Source organism: Terrapene carolina, unplaced genomic scaffold, assembly GCF_002925995.2.
Source record: "Terrapene carolina triunguis isolate 2854851 unplaced genomic scaffold, T_m_triunguis-2.0 Scaffold96, whole genome shotgun sequence".
Lineage (NCBI taxonomy): Eukaryota > Metazoa > Chordata > Testudines > Emydidae > Terrapene > Terrapene triunguis.
Window position 1 is genome coordinate 40,061,222 of NW_020664447.1, and position 21,957 is coordinate 40,083,178.

General features: G+C 42.0%; 2 protein-coding genes across 7 annotated transcripts in view; one reads left to right on the plus strand and one right to left on the minus strand.

The window, feature by feature from the left end:
• GANC (glucosidase alpha, neutral C) overlaps window positions 1-3,834 on the minus strand; it is a 43,090-nt gene extending 39,256 nt beyond the window's left edge. For all 3 annotated transcript variants that reach the window (XM_024197453.1, XM_026651496.1, XM_026651498.1), the window contains exon 1: window positions 3,749-3,834. In XM_024197453.1, the coding sequence (XP_024053221.1) occupies window positions 3,749-3,777 (29 nt within the window). In that variant the 5' untranslated portion in view covers window positions 3,778-3,834. The remainder of the gene's footprint in view (window positions 1-3,748) is intronic.
• Window positions 3,835-5,877: 2,043 nt separating this feature from the next.
• TMEM87A (transmembrane protein 87A) overlaps window positions 5,878-21,957 on the plus strand; it is a 30,380-nt gene continuing 14,300 nt past the window's right edge. For all 4 annotated transcript variants that reach the window (XM_024197447.2, XM_024197449.2, XM_024197448.2 and 1 more), the window contains exons 1-11: window positions 5,878-6,021; window positions 7,064-7,124; window positions 9,242-9,339; window positions 11,098-11,214; window positions 13,341-13,394; window positions 13,504-13,557; window positions 14,604-14,754; window positions 15,764-15,825; window positions 17,858-18,041; window positions 19,864-19,963; window positions 21,361-21,454. In XM_024197447.2, the coding sequence (XP_024053215.1) occupies window positions 5,899-6,021; window positions 7,064-7,124; window positions 9,242-9,339; window positions 11,098-11,214; window positions 13,341-13,394; window positions 13,504-13,557; window positions 14,604-14,754; window positions 15,764-15,825; window positions 17,858-18,041; window positions 19,864-19,963; window positions 21,361-21,454 (1,098 nt within the window). In that variant the 5' untranslated portion in view covers window positions 5,878-5,898. The remainder of the gene's footprint in view (window positions 6,022-7,063; window positions 7,125-9,241; window positions 9,340-11,097; window positions 11,215-13,340; window positions 13,395-13,503; window positions 13,558-14,603; window positions 14,755-15,763; window positions 15,826-17,857; window positions 18,042-19,863; window positions 19,964-21,360; window positions 21,455-21,957) is intronic.

Genomic DNA, 21,957 nt, shown 5'->3' on the forward strand with positions numbered 1-21,957 from the left:
GTATAAAAGGAAGCAGCTCAGCTCAGTATGGTCTTCCTGAGGAGGTGAGTGGATGCAGGCCGTGAGCTCCTGCTGGGAAGTCCCCAGACTGCAGAGGCTGAACACACTAAGTCTACTGCAGGACCCCAATCAACTGGAGACAGAGGGAGACAGGTGGCTACTGCCCCTGGGGGAACTGCTGGAGCTGGAATCAAGGGTAGGAAGTGGCCCAGGGAATCTGTTTGTTGAGATAGGAGCCTGAATCTGAAATCAGGACTACTGGTTCTACAGGGCCCTGGGTCGGACTCGGCAGAGTAGGGTGGGCTTGGGTCCCCCTACCCTTTCCAGCACCTACTATGGGTTATGGCAGCTGCCTGAGGGATTAAGCGCTATTGCCAGATACAATGAATACAGGGTGCTAGTACCTGAGACAACGGCCCTGGACAATTGACTTTGGCTGCTAGGCGTTGCCTCCCAGAAGGTGAAGGGCTGCAGTCTCTGAGAGGGGGCAAGGGCCCTCCCTCCTCTTGGGTCTGATGCTCCATGACAGCCATGAAATATTCAGGCTTTGCTGAGATATAAACTTTAGAAAATCACCATTTCTCTTCTCTTGCTCTCATTCCTCAGGAAAATTCTGGCAGCATGTCAAAGTAACACAAACATTCTAAAGTGCCAGGCTCATGCCACCACCAAAGCAGCTGGGGCAGCACATACTGTACTGGGAATTAAATCTCTAGGATCTGCTACAGCAGCTATAGTAGGGGTGTGGGGAAAGAGCTTGGCCTGGGATCCCCCCATTCACACCCCCTGCAGACTCAGCAAATGGCCCCAACAGTCCAGCTTCCCCACCTCTGGAGCTGGGGGTGGCAGAAAAACTAGCTGCTCTCCTTCCAAACACTTCCAGGCCTGGCAGGTGGTTCAAGCAGCCCATCTCCTTCCTGCCAAGAAGTCATCTTCTGCTGCCAGCTATTGTAGGACTAGATTCACAAAGGGATTCAGGGATGTAACTGCTTCTTTGGGTGCCTAAATCCAAAAGTCCCTAAATCCAAAATTTAGGCACCACTGACCACCAAGCAGCTGCCACCTAAACCTGTAGGGGCCTAAATTTCTGCTTGTGGGCATACACAAAACTGCCTGTGTCCTGACACAGCAGAGCTGCTCAGCACCCTAGCTCACGCCTAAACCCCAGCAGGCTTCTCAAACTAGACTTTCCCCACTTATCTCCCTGTGGAGCCAGATCCTGTAGGCATGCTCAGAGCACTCAACCCCACAAATAAAAGCTGGGATGAGCAGGTCAGGAATTTTTCAGGCTAGTGGATGTGTTTGTATACCCTGTGGTTAGGGCACCCATCTAGGATGTAGAAGACCCAGGTTTGAATCCTCCCTCTGCCTGTTTTAGAGCACAGACTTGAATCCAAGTTTCCTATATCCCAGGTGAATGACCTATTGGCTATAACTGGTTGAGGGTTGGTCTCTGTCGCCCCTGAGAAAGGGCTTCTGTGCCTGTCTCCAGGAGAAGGCTCACAGCTGTGAATCCTCAGTGGCAGTAGGCTCCTTCCTCTGTCCCGTTAGTTGGGTACCAAAGGCCTAGATCTGTGGGAGGTTGATGCTTAAGTCCCTTTATGGACATGGGTCCTTAGCCCCCCTGCTTTCCTCTGTGTGTTACTGCTGGATAGCTTTGGTGACTCCTTGCTGGCTTCTGTAAATTCCCTTCTTAGGTGCCTAACTGTCCCCACAGAAGGCATGGGCACCTAGGTGGGCCTGGCCCAGTAAATTCCATTGGGAGGCAGATCCCTAGGAGCTGGAACATCTAAGTCCCCTTTGATAGTCTAGCCCTTAGTTCTTTAGCTCAAGTGGTAGAAGTCTATATTGATTTGTTCTGGTTCAAACCCTGATGTCGATGCATGAGGGAAAGATTCTTCCAGCTTGCAAGGATTCCTCCCTCTTGGGTCAGGGCGCTCCCTTCGGGCGGTGTGTGGAGGAGTCAGTAGGTCAGCTGCATATTGTCGGGGAGGCCTGACTTGTGGTCGTGGCACTGCCCACTCTGTACTTCCAATCTCCAATGGAGGACCCAGCACTCAGCCTGTTAGCTGGTAGCCCGGGCCCCTGGATAGAATAGGGTTCAGGCCTCCTGAGTGCAGGCTGAATATGGCCCACAGCCTCCTGGCTGGGGCAAGCAACAAGAGTCTGGGCTTGAACAAGCAAATAATCTATAGTCCTCGGGCTCCTGGTGGAGGAAATCAACAACAATCTGGGGCAGGTTTCCTGGCCTAAAGTAAGGATGCAGCAAGCCCACATGGGGGCCAGTAACGGGGGGGTTGGGAGACCTGTGTGCATCCTGCTCCACCAGGTCCCAGCCCAGTGCCCTAGCCATGGCAGGTGATCACACCATGGTGTCAACAAGGGAGCATAAAATCACTGCATCATGTCCTGACAGCACAACTGTACCCAGGTCTGGTTTCCCTGTGCTACTTGCCACCCACTTCTGCTGACGCTGCTCTGTCACTGCCAGACTCTGGCTCACAGCCCTTCCTCTGGTATCTCCCCAATGTCTTCCATCTCCTGGGACTGTAGGGTGCCGGTCTACTGTGTGGTTGGTCCTGGACCTTACTGAGAGTTCAACACTCTAGTAAGGAATATGCCTGTAACTGAGCTGCAGGGCCCTACTCTTATACTTCCTGCCTCGCCCCTGCACTTCCTGCAAGGGAGGTGGGGTTGGGTTAACTGTGCCCACCAGGAGGAGTATAAGGCAGTGGTTCTCAAACTTTTGTATTGGTGACCCCTTTCACACAGCAAGCCTCTGAGTCTGACTCCCCCCATATAAATTAAATACACCATTTTTTTTATATTAAACGCTATTATAAATGCTGGCAGCAAAGCGAGCTTTGGGGGTGGAGGATGATAGCTTGAGACCCCCCACAGAATAACCTTGTGACCCCTTTACGGGTCAAGACCCCCACTTTGAGAGCCCCTGATGTAAGTGTTCCTCCCTCTTAGGACTAGAGGGAGGCCAGTCTGCCTCACTGCACAGCTGCACATAACAAAATTTGTTTTTATCCCTTTCCTTAAAAAAAACAAACAAACAAAAAAAAACCACCTAGGAAATTACATACAAAATACCTATGTTAAAAGAACGTTCTTTAGGTTGCAAAGTCAAGCACTCAAAAGTTTGGACAACAACCCAACTCTCAAAATTAACCACCTAGAAATGCACATGCCTAAACTGAATAACTGCACAATCTGATTGCTGTCACCCTTGACCTTTTCCACCCCATCCACTTCTCATTCTTTGTAATGTGACGAAATGGGGTATCATATAAAATTGGATTATAAACTACTGGGGCAAGGGCTGTACCATTCTATGTGTCAATTCCATGAAAGTAGACCAATTTGGTCACCAAACATACTTTATACATATTCAATATATTTAGACATCAACATGGAAAAAGGTAGGCTTTTACAAATCTGAGTGTCAAGTTATTTCTCATTATGTTGTTTGCTAATAATGTTTGCCTGCTATTTTCAGTGCCTTCTCAATATTATTCTGTAAATATTTGACCCATAACTTTTCTTATTGTATGTTAAAGAAACTATGTCCTCAAATGATGACAGCCGTTAAGTTTGCAAAGTAAAATTGAAAATGAGGAAAGAGTGTGCTGGAAGAAAAAGTGCCTTTCTCTCCCCTCCCTCCCTTCCTTCCTCCTCAGCCAAGCACTATCCTGTCAGCTTAGATGTGTAGGTAGCAATTGCACAATTATTTGTGTTTTACCTGCTTTCTTCTTCCTTAGCTGGTTCCATTAAACTCAGTGTTTTTTGTACTACAGTGCTCTGACCTGATCTCTGTCTGTCGGTAAATGTCTCCTCACCTTCACTACTGATCCTGCAGTACCAATCACAGAAGGAAGCCTTCAGCCAATGACAACCTTTGACTCCACCGTCTCTGAAAGGATTCTGGGAAATTGAGTTCTTCTTTAGTCAGCAGTTCGTCTGAATGTCAATTTGCTTGTAAAGATTAACTGCAAATGACAATATGGCATGACATGTTTATTAGTGTGGTGCCCAGAGAATTGCTATCAGGGTGGGGATCGAGAAGGTATTTAGAAAACAAACAGCTGGCAAACATCTACAAGCCTGCATTTTTTATTTAAGTGCTGGCAGCATCACCAGACTTGCAGCTGACAATCCTATGGGCAAACCCACAATTTATTTATAGAGCAATTTCACTAGAGGCAAATTTTTCCTGCCTGCCCTAGAGGCCCCTCCTTTACAGTCAGATGGGAATTCAGTTCACATGATCAGCCAGTTATTAGTATCTCTTCTGTGATTACCAGTGAGTTCCATATTTGGTGGTAGTTCTTATAATGTGGTCACTTGTTTACCAGGAAATGGACTGTGTCCCTACCAACAACTCATTTCATATAAGCCACCAAACCTCTTTCAGAGTGTAACAAGTTTGGTCATCACTGACCTGGGTTAGACTCAGTTCCCTGGATCAGGTTTATACTTTAAAAAAGAAAATGTGGTGGTGATTGGCAAATTTCTCCCACCTTTTAATGGTTTGACTGACTCCTGTAACAGTTTCTAATGTAGTCAAAAGCCTCATAATGGGATCTAAAGTTAGACTTCATCTCCTCACTCTAAGGGTAGGTCTACACTTACACGGTAGTTCGGCGGCGAGCGATCGAACTTCTGGGTTCGACTTATCGCGTCTTGTCTGGACGCGATAAGTCGAACCTGGAAGTGCTCGCCGTCGACTGCGGTACTCCTGCTCGGCGAGAGGAGTACCGCGGAGTTGACGGGGGAGCCTGCCTGCCGCGTGTGGACCGAGGTAAGTTCGAACTAAGGTACTTCGAACTTCAGCTACGTTATTCACGTAGCTGAAGTTGCGTACCTTAGTTCGACTTGGGGGGTTAGTGTAGACCTGCCCTTAGACAACTAAAACTGCAATCCTTACTCTTCTGGAGACCATTTTCTGTAAACGGACCTGCATACGGAGATTTCATATTTTAACTTATTATTAAGCTTTGTTCTTCTTTGTAAAGTAGGAAACCAGGCACTGTTTAGTGAAATCTAATAAAAGTAAATAAATATGCAACAAAATGGTGTCAATGCTGTGCCCCAATACAATCTGAAAGAGGCTTCAATGGCTGGGAAAGTATGATGATAAAATTTGCCCAACCTATTTTTAGTTTGTGTAGTTGGACTAACTTTTGCATCGCCTCATCATGTGCCACAATTAGATGAAAGTGACAGTCTATAGCACACTATTCACCCTTTTTTACAAAACTATGATACATTTTGTACAAGACATGCATTGCGAGGTATCAGTTGAAAACTCACAATCTGCTGCGCATTATTGTCCTGATAAAATATGTGTATCAGCATTGTATGCAGCGTTATAAGATTCTTATTCCTAGGGAAATTCTGTGCCTAAAAATTCTACACACATTATTTTAAACTTCTGCATGTTTTATGTCAAAATAACACTATATAATCATGCCAGTTTCAATTATTTGGATAATTTATTTCAAAATACCTGTCAGCAAGTATGTCTCTAACAATTTAGATACCTGCTGGGATATAGTAACTCTATTATCATGGTGGGACAGGACCAATACAAATTGATGTCACGACATCACTAGGATGATACAACACTGCTTGTGCGCCCCTGGCGGGGATGCAACAAGATGATGTCACCTCAGCACATCAACACAACCTGCTCCAAGAGTGATGTCATCTCTCTGCCTCGCAAGGTTGTGATGACGCATGAATACTACGTGGAGAGAATCTCCTCCCCCGTTCCCCTCCCCGACGCTGGCGGCAGTGACACGACCCAGCAGCCACGCCCTGCAGTCCAGGCGTGGAAGGGGCGAGGCCAGCTCAGCGCTCGCTCGCTCGCTCGTTGCTCGCTGCTGCAGGATGGCTGCTCCGCGGCGCTGGTGGCGGCGACTCCGCTTGATGCCGGTGGCGGCCCTGCTGCTGCTGCTCCCGGGCCCGGCCGGCGCCGCCCAGCTCTCCAAGTGGCGGCTGCCGGTGCCCATGGTGAGTGCGGGCCGGGGGGTCGCTCCATCCCGGATCCCGGGGGCGGGGCAGATCCGGGACGCGGAGCCCGGGGGTGGGGACGTTGCCCCGCCCTATCCCCGGGCGGGAGGGGGCTGCGGTGCGGCGGGCCCCGGCGCAGGGAGAGGCGGAGGTGTCGCTGCGGGTGTCCCGGCGAAGCGCCGCCAGGGTGGCAGTGGGCTGACGCCGGCCCGCCCGGGGCAGCGTGTGCGCGGGGCTGTCTGCTCGTTTGCTCGGTGCACTGTTGGGTTTTTTCCTGGGGTATGAGAGTCTTGCCATTGTCTTTGCTCAATAATATGGTCCTAGACTTAAAGGTGACCTTCAAAAGGGAACAGAGTTGGGCTTGTTGGGCCCCTTTTTCTTTCGATTTGTGTAGAAGGGCCGAAAACTTAGATTTATTTATTTTTGGCCCCTCCTGTTTTGCATTTGTATAGTCCAGAAGACACTCCACTGTCTTTGGTGCTAGTGAAATGACCTCAAAAGAGTCTAGAAAATGAAAACTGCATTTGAGAAGAGGAAGGCTTTCTTATCAGACTGCTAAACTGTGTTTTATACCTGTTTAACATTAGTGATTAAAAGCTCTTGGTGAAAGGACATCTCTTTTAAAGAATCAGCTTCTCTTCACTGTCAGCCAAGTTGTGAAAACTAACAGTTAACATCCTCTGAGAAATCCTTGAGGTCTTCCAGCAAAATTAGAGAGGATCACAGCTCCTGTTAGTTTTAGGGCTAAAACTCCTTTTTAAAAAACAAAACCTAGACCTTTTTTATAGCTCACAAAGAAGCAAAGTCTGATTTAAATAATACACCTTTGCAAGAGCTCTTTTGTAGGTGTGGCTGGATATGTTGGAATTGGGGGTGGAAGAATCATAAATATTAAATCAGTTGGGCTACTTCTTGCAAGAGTTTGGGTTCTCTTGACTATTGTGCTTGAAATTCTGGGTGAAAGAAAGCAGTGTTTACTTATTTAAATGATCTAATGCTATCCAATTGTCTTTCTCTTCTCTTTACTTGTTTGTCTTTGCAGGGGAAGAAGTTTTTTCATTTTGAAAAGGTTCTCTTCAGCAACACTACAGTTTTCCTGAAGTGTAAGTGCTTTTGGTGGATGAGTCTGTTATGCTAGTCTCTACTCAACCTAGTAGTCATCACAATGTAGTAATACTTGGATGAAAGTGCTTGTAAAACGGACTTATCCAAAGATATTAAACTGGTTACATTGGTAGATTAAAATCATGTGCCCATACTGATACTGTTAGATCTGTTAGCAGCCTTTGACACCTTTGTTTAAAAGGCGGTGTTAACTTGCTGCAAATTGCAGTAGGAGTGGATGGTGCTGCTCTTGGGTGGCTTCCTTCTTTCTTGGCTAAATATTTCCGGAAAGTGATATGGGAAAGTTGCTTCTCTTTCCTTTGGGTACCATAATATGGACTTCTGCAGGGATCTGTCTTGTCTCCCCTCCTGTTGAATGTGTGGCTGTTGGGAGGGTTAGTCAGAAGATACGGGCTGCGGTGTTTTCAGTATGATGATGACATTCAGCTCTGTCACTGTCTCCTGATAGAGCCATGATAGGCCAGTGTCAGAGGAAGATTGGGGCAGTGGTGGAAGCCAGCTTGCTGATGCTCAGTCTAGATAAGACAGGTACAGTTGGTGAGTTGGGGGAAGCAATTGGATAATATGGTGAAGATGATTTCTCTCCTTTTGACTGAGGGTGTGTTCCTACCATTTGTTTACCCACCTTCATTGGGAATAGTATGGGGTCTTCAGGTGCTGTTAGAGGATCAAATAGCAGCAGTGTCCAGGAGAGCTTTTTACCATCTGTGTGTGGCCAGGAGACTGAGACTGTGGTTGGTTTTCTTGTTTTTTGTTTTTCTTTTCAAATGCAAATCCTTTTGCAGTGATCCTTGTCTTTGTCACTTCAAAACTGGATTATTCCAGTTGAGACTGCATGAGGCTATAGTTGAGGTCAATCTGGAAATGTAAGGTTGTGTAGAGTGCGGCAAGCTGCCTATTAACTAGTGGTACTTGGTGACAGCACACGTTACTGGTGCTCCATGATGTGCCCTGGCTACCTACTGGTTTCCAGATGGAAGATGCTGGTTTTGATATATCAAGTCTTAATTGGGACTTGATACTCGAGAAGACCACCTCTCCTTGTGCCATATTGCTACATTTGCAATCAATGGAGCCATTTGATTCATAGATTCCAAGCCCAGAAGGGACCATCATCTTCATCTGGTCTGACCTCCTGTATAACACAGGCCATAGAACTTCCCCAAAATAATTCACAGATCATATATGTTAGAAAAATATCCGGTCTTGATTTAAAAATGGTCATTGATGGAGAATCCATCATGACCCATGGTAAATTGTTCCAATGGTTAAATTATCCTCACAGTTAAAAATTTACACTTTGATCTGACTCCACCTTGATTTAATCAAGGTGGCTGATGATAGTGTTCTTTGTGAGGGGTCATCATCTCAGGAATAGGCTTTCCCCACTAGTCCAAAACGGCCCAAAGTTCCATTGAACTTTATAGCACCCTGCAAGATGGCTGTTATGCAGGCTGCTGTGGAGGCAAGCCTTGGAAAGAAATCCAATATGTTGGTGAGAGGGATGGCTGGTGTTTTTAAAAATTTAAGGCATGGGCGTCTAGAGCCTTAGTACTTGACCCTCTTTATTTCTGTATAAATCTTATTATAATTATTAATTTGCATTAGAGTAATGTGTAGAAATCAGGGCTGTAAGTGAGTGTTGTAAGACAGATTGTGAAGCATTTGCAATTGAAATAAATGAGCAGGCAAAGGGCAGGAGGGGAACCAGAGGCACATAGAAATGAAATTTTGTCCATGGTCACACAACAGGTCAGTGGCAGAGCTGTCAATAGAATCCAAGACACTGTGTTAAAGAATAATTTCACACATCTTCAGTCACCCAAATGGAATCCTGTAACATCAGAATGAGTGGAATTCTAGTCTCCATATGGGTCACTTTGTGTTCTTTTGAACAATAGTGACTGTCTCAGAAGAACACACTTTCTGCTCTTCTGCTGCTGGTCCCTTGTTTGAATAAGCATATTATTCTTCATTGTTTATTGTAGTTGGGCAGGGGAGTAACATTATATATGGTACTAGTCCATTAACAGCTAGGGGAAAACCTGGCATATGAAGGCTTGTTATATTTTTTTCTGTCTTGTTTTCCTTGTAGTTGAAGGAGACGAGAAGGCTTGTGATCCCTTGCAGGGTTACAATGTTACCTGGTACTTTAGATATTCTGATTGCTACAATGAAGTCTCCAACTTTGGGGTAAGAATCATCTGGAACTGCATGGTATATTTTTTTTTTTTTTAGTCATGGTGGCTTAGTGCAGGGGTGGCCAAGGTGTGGCTCTGGAGCCACATGTGGCTCTTGAGAAGGTAATATGCGGCTCCTTGTATAGGCACCAACTCCAGGGCTGGAGCTACAGGCACCAACTTTCCAATGTGCTGAGGGGTGCTCACTGCTCAACCCCTGGCTCTACCACAGGCCCTGCCCCCACTCCACCCCTTCCTCTGAGCCTACCATGCCCTCGCTCCTTCCCCCCACCCCAGAGCCTCCTGCACGCCAAGAAACAGCTGATCAGGAGGTGTGGGGAGGGAGGGCACTGATCAGGAGGGCAGCCGGTGGGTGGTAGGCGCTGGGGGAGGGGGAGAGTAGAGCTGATGCGGGGCTGCTGATGTATTACTGTGGCTCTTTGGCAATGTACATTGGTAAATTCTGGCTCCTTGGGCTCAGGTTGGCCACCCCTGGCTTAATGGATTTGAGCTTGGATATTTCATTTATATCTCATGCCTGTCAGTCTGCTGTTCTGTGGAAGGCATCTGTACTCTGGTGATAAGACTCCTCGGTAACTGGGAAATGCAGAGGGCATAACCCAAAGCTTATTGAATTCAAGGGGAGTCTTTCTATTGACTTCAGTGGATTTTGGATCAGGCCAGTAGCTCTTGAGTGTTTACACTAATTTTCTTCATCTAGATGCAGAGGATAAAAAGCAACTAGAAAAACCTAAACAAACCCGTCAACTCTGATTAAAAACTCAAACACTTAATATTCAGTACAAAAAAAATTAGAGAATTTAGCACTCCAAGGTCAGCAAATACCTAAACTGAGTTTGTATTCAACCTTAATTCTTCCCCCATTGCAAATGCTATTTACAAGTCTGTACATTATATAAACGCTATTGTCTCTCAAATACAGTAGAACATACAACTTCTACAACTTTAGATACTTCTGTGTGGCATTTTGTGATAGTTTTCTTGTTTATTTAATTTTCATTCTCAGGTTCATAAAATGTACTGAATATAACTTATTATATTAAAGTCTCTTCTGTCTAAGGTATTTTAATAATTTAGACTTCCATGTTGCAGATTTACGCTTCTCCTCTAAATTTAAGCATATAAGTAATCCCACTGATTTCATCCCGATTACTCATCTACCTAAAATTAACCACAGGTGTAAATGTTTGCAGGCTTGAAGCCTTAACAGCCATGTTGACTCTTTTTTTTTTTTTAAACCAGTGGTACAATCTTATTTCAGGTGCAGTTGATTATTAAGCAAGTTAGCTCTGAACTTAGGTTCCTTTTATATGGTAACAAATGTTCACTATTAGTATTGTATAATATATGTTGTATATTTATAGTTTACAGTGCAACTTTAATGAAAATAACTTTGTAGACTGGCATTCAGTTCTGTATGTATATAATTGTGTAAGATTATGTTTAAAAAATCATGGAAGAACTAGTTGCCACTCTCTGGTTAGAGAACGGAGAGTTCAATTATAAGATGTGTTTTGATCCCCATTCTAAATTTACATGGAAGGGGTTTTTACTATGAATATCTTTGTAATTAACTTGGGTGGATTCATTTTGTATGGACAGGATGGGAAATACTTTTTTTGTTGTCCTATTCTCTTCATAGATGTTTGTACGTTAAGAGAAATTGTTACTTTCCAATTTTTCTAGCTGCGGAGAAAAATCATTTTATATATCAAATGCTAAAACATAAGTTATATTATGTGTCTGACAGGATGATCAAGCAGTGTCTTATTTTGGAACCACTGCTGAAGCACATACGGGTTGGTCAGGATCCTACGCCATGGCTTCACTCTTCTTCCCCAACTGTTCTGAGCTCTTCAAACCACAGGTATGATGTTGGTGAAGGCTTTGTAATCCCACCATGTTCTCTAATACCACATTCAGAGGAAAGGATTGGGATGATTCCTACTGGAACAGTTGGGCTTGTTGCAACTACAGGTGCTGCCTTAGCTGATGAGTACATATCCCCTACCTTAAAGAGGAGAAGATGTATCTTTATGTGTATATATAATTTGTTTGGTTGTCTGTTATTTGTTAATCACGATTTCTTTGTTTTGGTTTACTTCATGTTTACAGTTCAAAGTCTGGCCCCAAAAAGCAGACTTAAATGGTGGAGTTTTCCATATTGGCAACACTGTGTCTTCTCCATATTGGGGAATGGCATAGAGCTCACTGCTGGGAAGGTTGTGGGTGTGTCCATGTAGTCAGAATGGGTGCTGCTTTTGGGGGGGCTGTGGGAAGTACACAGAAAACTGGGCTTTACATTCCTTGCTGAATAATACCCTCAGCTTTTTGCCAGGTGAGTGTACAAGACTAACATTTAAATAAACATAAATTTAAAGACTAGGTGGCTAGGTAGATTATATAACACATTGTCGATAAATTAGAAACTTCAAGCAACTGAAGTCCACATAGTGAAAGGGTAAAAGAGTACTTAAAGCATAAGACCAAACGAGAGGGGGAAGAAGAGGGCCCAAGTGGGCAGTGACACGTGGAGGTATGTGCTTGTGGAAAGGAATCCAGGGGGAGTGTTCAAGTACACGCCCTACACCAGTTGTATCTTGCCACGTGAATCTGCACAACTCTATTAATACCAAATGTCAGTAAACGTACTGTTTGTTTAACAGTTTGTACATAGAGATTCAAGGAGAAATGTGTAGCTTGGCATCTGTATTAGACTGTTCCCAGTTGAAACAAAGGACATTCTGTAGTGAACACCAGGAAACTTCTCTTAACTACTGAATCTGACATACTCAGTAAGCAATGAGGCTTAGTTAAAGGTGACTGGAAAAGGATTTTTTAAAAATCATATTTGTGCTCTTTTAACTACTTTGATGTATAAAGATGGCTTGAAACACATTTTTAAATATGTTGCCTGCTTTTACATTTAGAAATATCAGAACTGTCAACTGTTTTCTCTGCTTTTACTGGAAGAGCTCTTGTGCATCTCAGCTATGTATTAGGAGGCCATATATTAATAGAATGGCCAAGGTGGCAAGGGTGGGATTTTCAAAAGACCATAAGGGTATGTCTACACTGCAATAAAACACTTTATCGCTGGTCTGTGTCAGCTGACTCAGGCTGCTGGGGTTTTAAAATTGCAGTGTAGATCTTCAGGCTTGGGCTGTTTGCTGAGCTTGACTGTCTGCACTGCAGTTTTGTAGCCCCGCAGCCCAAGCACCCCAAGTGTAAGTCAGCTGACACAACTAGCTGTGGATGTATTATTGCAGTGTAGACATATACCCTGTGTGACTTTTCCTTGGGCGCCTTTGAAATCACAACCGAAATCTTGAACAAAGACATCCTTTCTCCCAATGTGTATCAGCTAATAAACGATTGTAAACAGTCTGGCAAAGACTCTTTCACACTCAGTTGCTTAGCTTTCAGGGTCTTCTAAAGTAGTAGTTTCATTAGTTCTCCAGTCGCTGTACTATCTTTCTGGGTAGTCAAGATCTGAATTTCTTATGTAAAAAACAAGCAGCAAAAAAAAATCTGCAAATACAACCCAACTTAAACCCACCCTTTCAGGACTCTTTTATGCATAAAGAAATAAAAGGGCTTGGGTCCAACTTTTTCTTCATGAGTTACCTCTCACAGGGAGGTGCCTAGAACTCTCTAAGTGGTGCACACTTTATTATGGGAATTAACTTCTTTACTCCCCAAATTAAATGTCGGTTCATTTCTAAAAAATGAAACCTGTTGTATTTAGTAATTCTGTCTCCTAAAAGGAGTAGTCTAAGCAAGTGCACAAAGCTTTATCCCAGCTGTGGAGAGAGTTTGGGTTAGGGAAATGAGAGAAGGGCTTCTCCCTGTAAATTAACCCTCTGTTGCTATGTTTCAGAATGTGCTTTCTTTCTTGTAATCTAATTTTAACAGCAGAAGCACTGCTGGTATAACTTGTCTTTATATTTCTAAGGAAGTGTTTATATATATATATTTTTTTTTATCCTAAAGATTTTCTATAAAGAGTATATTCCCCTAGAACACCTCTCAGATGAAAAACAAGAGGTAATTACTTTTCTTTGGTGTACATGATTTTAAAATGGGGTTGATGGTGGTGTGGGTGGGGGGGAAGCTTTTGGAATCTTGATTAATTGCTGCTTTTTATGTCTTTAAGAGCTTAAAAGATAAGGAGAATGTAACAAACCACACAATGGTGGCAGAGAAAACTGTAAGTATCTGAGGATTTTAGGCATAAAGGGTGGTGTGGAATCTAGCAGGTCTAAATACAATTTTTTATATTTGCACAAATCCTTTTTAGTATCTATTAATGGTAGTGCTATTAATTTTGCTACACTGAATTTTATGGAAGCTAGATATGTTTTAGCCGTGTCATCGTGTAATAATTATGTGGAACGTAGGTAATTTGGCAATAGTTCTAGGTGTTCCACATTCTTCATATGAAATGTTTAGTTCTTTTAAGTCCATGTTCTCTCAGGATTCCATTAAAGGTCAGACTGGTTTTTATCAGAAATAAAATTAAATACAAGTTAGGTTTAAATTTTTAACACCCTAATGTTGGTATATAATCTATATCAGCTTTAACAGATTTTTATCATTGATAATTTTGTCTTCTCAAATATCTGATTTATTGGCAGATCTGAGTTGTAAGCATGAGGGATGTCCCACAGCCAATAGTAATTTCTACAGCAAATGATCAATATGGAAAGTTCTTATTCCATCTCAATTTGCTGTTTCATGTTATACAATTTGAATTGCTACTATCAAAGCCAAATAACTCGGTATAGTTCTGTTGTTGCTGTTGCTTTCAGAGAGTAAGAAGCAAAATAGTCTTGCTGAATGTGTTAATGTTAGTGGAGCTGAACCCAGGAAAGCGACTCTTTTCTGACATCACTGTAGCTTTTGTGGTAGTCTGTCTGATTAGCTTTACTAACTTTTAGTGCATTGCATATAAACCACATTTTTTTTTTAGGAGCCTGGCTCCAGTGTATTACAAGTGTGAGAACAGGTCGGAGATTGAATGAAAAGTATTAATATATATCCACTAGGTGGACATCTCCCATCGTGTTATGTAGTCGTATTCATATATTTCCCAGCATAAGGGCTTTGGGGGAGAACATCGTGGTTGTAGCCTCATCTGTGAATACTGTGCCTGCTTAAAATCTTTTCAGGAGTCTTATCAGAAGATGTTAGTTTTGCATTGATCTGATTTGCTCTGTGTTGGTCTGTACATACATCTGGAAGCTTGTTTTTCAGGCAAGGAATGCTGTGATCCAAACCCGGAAAGATGGGCCATATATCTTCATTGTGCAAATTGGGATTTCAGCCTTGAAGGAGTCTAGTATCAACATGAAAAGGAGGGAGATAATGGCACCCTCCTCTGATCCAAAAGAGAGTCTCTTTACAAGTAAGCTGTATATAGCCATCTTTCATTCTCTTATTTATTTTTGACTTATTGAATGCTCTTATCAGACATTCTTTAGGTGCTTTTATGTAATATATACTGTGCAGCCTAGTGTCAGTTTAAAGACTTCCATCTTCTATCTCACACACAATTACGTTCTCCATTACAGCTCCCCTCAGCCTAAGGCAATAGATGAGCCATGCGTGGTATCAGGAGGATAACAGCTTTGGGCTTTGTCAGACTAATGGTGGAAACTATCGAGTCGTCAGTAATTCAATTCTGAGTATTGTCCCTCCATGTAAGGATCTCGGAAGAACACCCAACTAATGTAGTTGTTTATAGTAACACTCTTAAGTAGAAAGAACAGGAGTACTTGTGGCACCTTAGAGACTAACAAATTTATTTGAGCATAAGCTTTCGTGGGCTACAGCCCACTTCATTGGATGGATAGAATGGAACATATAGTGAGGGGAGATATATACACATTCAGAGAAGATGAAAAGATGGGAGTAGCCAGGCTTCAAGTGATGTAGCATTGCAAGATCAAAATTAACACCTTGCAGTTGCTATTAGCAGTGACTTGGAACCATGTGCACACCTTTGAGGAAATACTAAACTCTTTAGCATATCTTAAATTAAAATGTTATTGGCATGACAGTTGTTTTAAAAGTGGCTACAGAGCGTAGGCAGTTAGGAAAAATAAGGAAATTCAAAATTAAGGCTTAAATGTTGTCTTGAACTAGCCCTAGTCTGCACAGGTTCTTCGTAGCACAAATTAATATAATTTACTTTTCACTAACGACTACGATGTATAACAGGGCATGTCATTTTGAATACAAGCATGTAATTCATTGTTTTATATAAGGCTTAATCTTTTTCGTGATTTAAGTACAAATTACATTTAAGAGGTGCTGCACTATGTAAAGATTTGGAATATCTCTGTTATTGTGCTGATGTCAGAATTAGGTGGCTTTTGGTTCCTGTTCAAACCAGTTGGATTGTGTTTTGACAGTGACTGTGGAACTGAAGGGTCCATATGAGTACCTCTCTCTTGCAGACTATCCTCTCATGATTGTAAGTAAAACTGGCTTTCTTTAGTTCGCCTACAGAGTTGACATAAATCCCAGTAAATTTTTTTTCTTGAGCAGTGTAGTCAACCACAGTGACTTAGTGGCTCAGCATGAATAAAGAACATTGTTTTTCATGTATTTTCCCTACTCTGCAAAGTTCAGGAATTAGCATGTTCCAGGGTTAATTTTTTTTATTGTCTGAGTGCTATAACATAGCTGCTGTACACTAGTCATGACAGAAGGCAACAGTATCATTAGTATAGTTATCCACTCATGAATTGCAACTTTCAGTACATACTCTCCTGTCTTAGGTCATCTGGGGAAACTCATTGTTCTTTGTTTTTGCTTAATGTTACCATTTTGAGTGTCATTGCTTTTTCTGCTCTTCAGTGGTAGCCACCCCCTACTGTTCTTCACTGTCACCAGACAGTGACCGAATAACTCAGCTTGTAGCTGACTCAGTTCTTAGTTGTTTCTTTCCAGGAGATGAAATGATTTCCTGCTGGCTGAAGAAGTAAAGGGACTTAAACAAAATGTTAATCCCCTTTATAGAGACCTTGGGAAAAGACTGACAAAAAGTAATGTCTTTAGTCTGATTGCAGTGATCTCTGCTACTGGGCGGGGGTAAGCAGTAGTCTCTGGTTGTGATTGAGATGCTGCACACTTCACTTTCTGCAGAAGTAAAAAGCATCCAGCAGAATTTTCTAAGGCTCATTTAACCTGTGGGAGTGACCCAATGTGAGAGATCCAGGAAAAGGGCCTTTAAGTCTAGAAGGCACCTGTGATGGAGGGCCTTGACTGAAGCTGCTGTGGCTAGGTAGCTTCTATTTGAATTGTATGCCTAACCTGGACATGCAGGTGTATAGGGAAGAAAATCCTATCCTAATCAGGAAGTGCGTTGAGGTTCTGCAGTTTGTCTCTCGATGGCCTAGTTTAAAAACCAGTTCACTGCAGGGAGAGACTGCAGTTGTGCCTATGCTGTCCCACTTTGTTCTGGCCATGTAGTTGATCCATATTGAGTGGCCATTTGTTTTATGTGCTTTATTGTCTTCATCCTCATCTTTCTTGCACATTGAGCCTCAATGATCTATTGGAAGTTCACCATGATCTGGTTGGTGTTCTGATGTTTCTAATCCATCAAATAACTTATGAAATCTGTTTTTCAACATGTCAAGTTTGCTTCTATGCAATGCGTGTCTGAAAGATCTTGATGACTTTACTTAAGTCTCTTAAAAAAGTCACTTTGGACCTAAAACAGCAGAGTGTTAGTTTGAACATTCTTTTGTGATTAATTTCTGAGACTTTTTCTAGGTCCTGTGTCTTACTCACCTCTTTTGAATGACCTCAGATTTGGTCAAAAACTTTGTTTGCTGGCCACATGTGTCAAAAGGTGATTTTGGGACTGGGGGAAATGACCAAACAGATCTGTAATGAAAAGCAAGCCCCTTTCCTACCTGGGAGGGGAGGGTTCCAATAATCACCCCGTAACTTGTGCTTTACAGAATGGTATGAGAAATAAGCCTGCCTCTTACATTAAATCTTTCCAGGATAGATTCAGGAAAGTTTCTGAAATGTCCCTTAAGGGTGACAGAGAAGTTTGGAACTACACGAATAAACAGGTGCAAGGGGGGTAATATTTCTTGGTGTTTGGGGGATGATTTGTACAAGCGCAGATTCTAATTGGAGTTTTTTTAGGCTAGTGATATTTGCTTTACTCCTTTGGAAGAATCAGCCGAGAATAAGTTGGGAAGCTCCTCTTATATAAGAATGGAATCACTCAAACTCAATTACATTGATTCCATCTGCTGGCAGTGAGAAATTTGTACCATGCCTCCAGAATGTTACAGAACCCCAGGAAAGAAATGTGAAGTGGAACTTTTTTTAAACTTTCCACAGTAGTTGGATATAGACATTTCAAAAGCTGCTGTGCTTTACCAAGAAAATAGAGCTGTATTAAATCCATGAACTTCCGTGGAAATGATGTTGGGTCTAACCATTCTATTAATCCCTTCCTTGTTTCCCTCCTCATATAATAGTTTTTCATGGTGATGTGTATCGTATATGTGTTCTTTGGAGTTCTGTGGCTTGCATGGTCAGCCTGTTATTGGCGGGACCTTCTGAGGATCCAGTTCTGGATTGGTGCGGTTATCTTCCTGGGAATGCTGGAGAAAGCAGTCTTCTATGCAGAATTCCAGAACATCCGCTACACGGGAGAATCTGGTATGTATCAAGGACAGCTTATAATTATGGGTATATCTACACTGCTGTCAGAAGTGTGACTCAGCACATGTCAACATCCTGAGGTAGCTTTGATTTAGCCAGCTGAATAAGTCTAGCAGTGGAACTGCGGCACTAGGAGCTGTACAAGCCCTTCCGGGACCCTAGATATGTATTTGATCAACCAGTATGTGCTGCTGTGGCTTCGCTGTTATTGTTTGAGCTAGCTAGATCAAAACTAGCTCTACATATTCTGCAGTCACCCCTCTGATTGTAACGTAGTCATACCCATTGTCATGGGCAAGGTAAGGGGGTAATGACTCATCCTAATATATAACTAATTAGGTAATGTATATTCAATAACTATTTGATTAGTTGGGCACCTCAGAACAAGGAATAAGTAGTCAACGTTTTTGGGTTCTGTTCCCAATTGTGCCACAGGCTCTCTGGGTGACCTCTGGAAAGTTAGTAAACTGAAGTCTTCAGTCTTCCTTGTCCCATCTGTAAAAAGGGTATAATACCTACTTTATAGGGATAATTGAATCCTGTTTCTAAAGTGCTTTGACATTCTCTGAGACTTAAATTCAATGTGTTATGTAGGTTATGTCTGTATAGGAAAATCTTGCTAACAATAAGGATAGTTGAGCACTGGAGCAGGTTGCCTAGGGAGGTTGTGGGATCCCTGTCATTGGAGGTTTTTAAAAACAGATTAGACAAATATCTGTCATGGATGGTATAGGTATACTACTTCTTGCCCCAGTGTGGAGGGAAGGATTAGATAACTTTGAGGTTCCTTCCAGCCCTACATTTCTATGAATCTATAATGTAGTATTTTAGAAAATACTTCAAAAACATTTTAGGATCTGACTTAAACTAATTTAAAGCTGATACTTGTGCTGTTTTGCTCACCCGTACATCCTTATGTGTTAGAAGTTTGTGCTATAGTACATCAAAAAGCCTTAAAACACAAGGTAATAGATTACATTTGCCAAATCTAGATGTAACAAGTTGAGTTATAGACAGAGCTGGGTTGTGAATTAATGGGTTGTGTGACTTGCTTTGGGATATATGACATTTCACCTATCTAGATCACTAATTATAATCTGGCTCAGGCTGGTAGCAACCAAAATTAATTACTGTACCAACTCACTGTCAGATTGCAGTTGAAGCTGATTGGAGTGTGTTGGGTTCTAGGTGGGATGCACTAGCACAGGGCTTCGCACCAAGATCTTAAAGAAGGATCTGAGTGAGTGAAACTACAACATGGTCTTACAGAATTTTTACATGCAGACGTCCTGATCCACAACGTAGAGGATCTTGTTAGTTGACAACTTGGGATGGTATTAATGCCCAGGAGATGCTTAAGGGCTATATCCAAAGTATTTGCAAGAAGGAATGGGGAAGGGCATTACCATATTTTGTTTCCACATGGATTAAGATCATTAGGTATTCAGTCTGATTTAATGATTTGTGTATACCCTGTGGTGACGTATGGGACTGAAATAACCTTCAGTTCATCTCTCTGCTAGAAGATACTTAAAGGTAGGTTTTGTCTAATCTATCTTATATAGACTGTATGCATACAGACATTTTCTGAGAAAAGTTTCTCATTAACTCCTTTGGTGCTGAATGAAGTATTCAGCTCTTCCTGGAAGCTTGCTCCAATAGTAGATAATAAAAAGATTAAAAACACTGATGCATTTTAATTTGCCTGAGTTTCTTGGAATAGTCTTGACCACTGTAGTGTTGCTCTTATCTGCAGCACTTACTCAGAACCTGAATTATATGTTTAGTAACCAAGTTTCTTGTGCTTTGTTCTTGGTAGTCCAAGGTGCACTGATACTTGCAGAGCTGCTTTCTGCAGTGAAACGTTCACTGGCTCGAACGCTGGTCATCATCGTGAGCCTGGGATACGGGATAGTTAAGTGAGTAACAACCTCATCTCATGTTACAGGCTGAACACGTTTCTTTAAAGTGGTTAAATGACATTTGAATGTTATTTGCAAACTTGGAAAATGGATGCTGCAGTGAGACAAAATGAAGTAAAATGTTAAATACAAAAACGATTGGAACCAAGAATGGAAAGAGAATTTTAAAGAGAGAGAAGGCAAAAATCTTTCTGTAGTTCAACACTCTTCTCTTTTTAAAATAGGCAAATTAGAGACCCTGTTAGAGAGGAAGCTGACCTATCTACTGAAAAATGACATTTCGTAATGCATATGAGCTTAATTAAATGTTTCTTGAAAATGTTAAAAATTAACCCTGTTTAAAAAAAAAAAAGAAAAAAGAAACTGCTGACAGCACTAAGTAATGGATTCTGTTAACGCTGTCACTCTCCATGATGTAGTCAGATGCGTGTGAAGGCTGTGCGCATGCATGAACAGATACTAGTATGCAGTGAATATAATTGAGTACAAAGTGCTCAGTGTCCAGGAGAGGGAGAATATCAGCAAGTAGGTGAGTTATGGGGAATGGTAGAAGTGTGATCATTCATTCAAAATATTTTCTTTAAACCCTTTAAATGTGGATAGTAACGGGGCTAAAACAGGTGGAGATAACTCTATTCTTAAGTGCATTTGCTGAATCTTCTTGAGATGGGAGGAAGTATGGAGATGAGTGGGTGGGGATGACTTTAGATACCCACTTGGGGGAATATGCAGTTCTGGTTCTGATCTCTCTTAAGAAAGATGTGGAAAAACTAGAGAGGATGCAACAAATGCAAAAGGATTAAATGATAAGACCTATGATGAAGGACCAAAGGCACTAAAATGTGTGTAATCTAAAGGGGAGAGAAAATGGGGGACAAAGCTTGGCATAGAGATCAGAATAACTCTATAAATGAAAAGTATTTCAGAAGATGGTAGAACCAGGATTAACGGAAGCCAAGAAAGGAAAATGTTAAACTAGATTTTGGGGATGTTATTGTTCTTAGACTAGACTGAGATTAATCCATTCTCTCACAATGAAAGAGTCTAAAACTCTTTTGAATGTTCAAAAAGCGGTTAGAGAAGACCACTTGTGTATGTATATTATAAATTCCCATAAAGTGTGAGACAAACTTTTTCTGTGTCTGAAATTAAGTCTGGGTCTTGAAGTGGTTTTTATCTTACACATAGCGTATGAAACTTTCATTGTACTGTACTCTTAAAATCACACCTTTAAATTCAAGCCTGGACAAAGCCTAACATGACACCATGAGGCTAGAGCACCATGACAAAATAACTTCCTAGATCTATAACTTGTGATGAGAAACCTTGAATCGTGTGCCTTTTGCCAAAGTGTGTGTTTTACCTTTTTTCACTTTTTTTATATTTCCCTGCAGGCCTCGTCTTGGAGTCACTCTTCACAAAGTAGTTACGGCTGGAGTGCTCTATTTATTATTTTCTGGCATGGAAGGTGTCCTTAGAGTCACAGGGGTCAGTAGACACTTACCTGTGTTTTCATGTGTGCCACAGATGTAGCAATTGTTGGTCTTGTGTGATTACATATACTGTAATGTAGTGAAGTATCCTTGGGTTGTGCTATAATAGGGAAATTTGGAGAATGAAATTCCCAGCACCTTAGGGGGGGGAGAGTACAGTTGTGGAGTGTTGTTGAGAAGGCTTTATTTTTCCAGCTATTTTCCCAATTTCTTGCCATGTCTCCTCCCCAAAATTTAATTCTCGGCAATGGAAAATAATTTTGGTGCTTTGAAATAGGAATACTTGAAAATAAGTGGGTTTTTTTGGGTCCAGAATTGACAAAGTTTTGAATTTGTGCCTACTAGTCAAGGGAGGTTTCACTGGGCCTTGTGCAGTGAAAAAAACACGCTGGCAAATAGAAATGGGTGCTTCTTGCAGATTTTTCAAGGTGCATATTTTAATAGCCCGATGAAGACTATTGTAATTCTTAAAGCTTTTATTGTAGTCATTTTTTAGGT